Below are 2,221 nucleotides of genomic sequence, written 5' to 3'. Positions count from 1 at the left end.
GCGCTCCCGTTCCGGACGGCACCTGCGGGTCCGGCACGGGCGGGGCTCGGAGCGGGGCAGCCCCGGCGGGGCAGGGGCGGGGGCGGCCCTTCCCCCGTTCCCCCCGTTCCCCCCGTTCCCCCCGTTCCCCCCGTTCCCCCGGGGGCAGCCCGGTCCCGCCCTGCCTCCCGCGGGGGGCGGAGCGGCCGCCGCCGGGGCCGGGAGCTCCGGGGCCGGTGCGACGGTGCCGGGGCCGCCGCCGCCGCCCATGGAGCCCAACGGGACGGCGGCGGCGGGGGACAACGGGACGGCGGCGGCGGCGGGCGGCGGGGGAGCCCCCGGGAGCGGCCCCCTGCTCATCCCCTCGGCCTTCGGGACGGTGCTGTCGGTGATGTACGTGGCCGGGGTGGCCGGCAATGTCTACACGCTGGTGGTGATGTGCCACTCGGCGCGCTGCGCCGCCCCCATGTACAGCTCCATCGTCAGCCTGGCCCTGGCCGACCTGCTCTACCTCTCCACCATCCCCTTCATCGTCTGCACCTACCTGGCCCAGGACTGGTACTTCGGGGACCTGGGCTGCCGCATCCTGCTCAGCCTGGACCTGCTCACCATGCACGCCAGCATCTTCACCCTGACCCTCATGTGCACCGAGCGCTACCTGGCCGTCACCCGGCCCCTGGACACCCTGAAGCGGTCGCGGGGCTACCGGAAGGTCACGGCGGGGGCCGTGTGGTCGGTGTCGCTGCTGCTCACGCTGCCCATGATGCTGATGGTCACGCTGACCGAGGGGGGCAAGGCAGAGGGCAAGGTGAAGAGGATGTGTGCGCCCACCTGGAGCGTGGACGCCTACAGGACCTACCTGACCGTGCTCTTCAGCACCAGCATCATGGCCCCGGGCATCATCATCGGCTTCCTCTACACGCGCCTGGCCAGGACCTACCTGGAGTCCCAGAGGAACCCCCCCCACAAGGAGAAGAGCAAGAGGTCCCCCCGGCAGAAGGTCCTCATCATGATTTTCAGCATCGTGCTGGTCTTCTGGGCCTGCTTCCTGCCCTTTTGGATCTGGCAGCTGGTGCGCCTCTACAGCAGCTCCCTGCATCTCACCACCCAAACCCAGAAGTGCATTAACTACCTGGTGACCTGCCTGACCTACAGCAACAGCTGCATCAACCCTTTCCTCTACACCCTGCTCACCAAAAACTACCGGGAGTACCTGCGCAACCGGCACCGCAACTTCTACAGGTTCACGTCGTCCTTCCGCAAGAGGGGCTCCAACCTGCAGTGCTCCTGGGGCCGCTCCATGTCCTCCAGCAACCAGTATGACTACAGCTCCGAGGCGCTGGGCATGGCCACGCTCAAGGACAAGTGAGGAAGAGGAGGCGCTGCCAACACGCAGAGAGCAGCAGAGCGTCCGGCCAAGGTAGGGCTGCGGGGACCCCCTGGCCCTGAAGGGTTCTGAAATCTCGTTTTTGGTGCTCTCTCTCTCTGGAGAGGGGCAAGAAGTTGTGTGGATCCGAGTGCTGCTGATGAGTCTGGAGTTCCATCCGGCTGAGGGATGTTGAGGGGGGTCCTGCCAGGAGCCAGCAGCTGTTTGGGACAAATCCTGCAGGGTTTGGGGTGCAGAAGATGAGGTGGATGTTCTGCTCGGTTCTGCCATGAACTGGTTTCACGCCTGGCTGAGTTTCGGCTCCAGCCCCTCACATCGTGTGGTTTCTCAGTGCTGTCCTGGGGCTGCAGCTGGGTCAGAGCTGCAGAAATCTGAAATTGGCCCTGCAGGGTTTGGGGTGCAGAGGATGAGGTGGATGTTCTGCTGAAGGTTGTGCCATGAACTGCTTTCACACCTGGCTGATTTCGGCTCCAACCCCACACACCGTTCCTGTCGTGTGGTTTCTCAGTGCTGTCCTGGGGCTGCAGCTGGGTCAGAGCTGCAGAAATCTGAAATTGGCCCTGCAGGGTTTGGGGTGCAGAGGATGAGGTGGATGTTCTGCTGAAGGTTGTGCCATGAACTGCTTTCACACCTGGCTGATTTCGGCTCCAACCCCACACACCGTTCCTCTCGTGTGGTTTCTCAGTGCTGTCCTGGGGCTCCAGGTGGGTCAGAGCTGCAGAAATCTGAAATTGGCACAGAATCACTTAACTGAGCTGCCAGCCTCGGGTTTGCCCTGTGTGTTACTTGTAAAGAGACTTTAAAGCCCCTTTTCCTATTTCCTGTTACATTATGATGCACTACTGTTCTATCAAG

General features: G+C 63.5%; 1 protein-coding gene across 1 annotated transcript; it reads left to right on the top strand.

Moving 5' to 3' along the window:
* The first annotated feature begins 247 nt into the window (after positions 1 to 247).
* On the top strand, positions 248 to 1,835 carry LOC131092235 (urotensin-2 receptor-like). Its single transcript, XM_058038859.1, has one exon. The coding sequence runs from the start codon at positions 248 to 250 to the stop codon at positions 1,346 to 1,348; it is 1,101 nt and encodes a 366-aa protein (XP_057894842.1). The 3' UTR covers positions 1,349 to 1,835.
* The last annotated feature ends 386 nt before the right edge of the window (positions 1,836 to 2,221 follow it).

The sequence above is a fragment of the Melospiza georgiana genome, chromosome 21 (genome assembly GCF_028018845.1).
Source record: "Melospiza georgiana isolate bMelGeo1 chromosome 21, bMelGeo1.pri, whole genome shotgun sequence".
NCBI classification, from domain to species: Eukaryota; Metazoa; Chordata; class Aves; order Passeriformes; family Passerellidae; genus Melospiza; species Melospiza georgiana.
The sequence above is the reverse complement of the archived record's forward strand: the minus strand, read 5'-3'. Positions and strand labels throughout refer to the sequence as shown.

Bases quoted from the DNA above. Each gene is read 5' to 3' on its own strand.
- LOC131092235 (XM_058038859.1), top strand. From the start codon at position 248: ATGGAGCCCAACGGGACGGCGGCGGCGGGGGACAACGGGACGGCGGCG.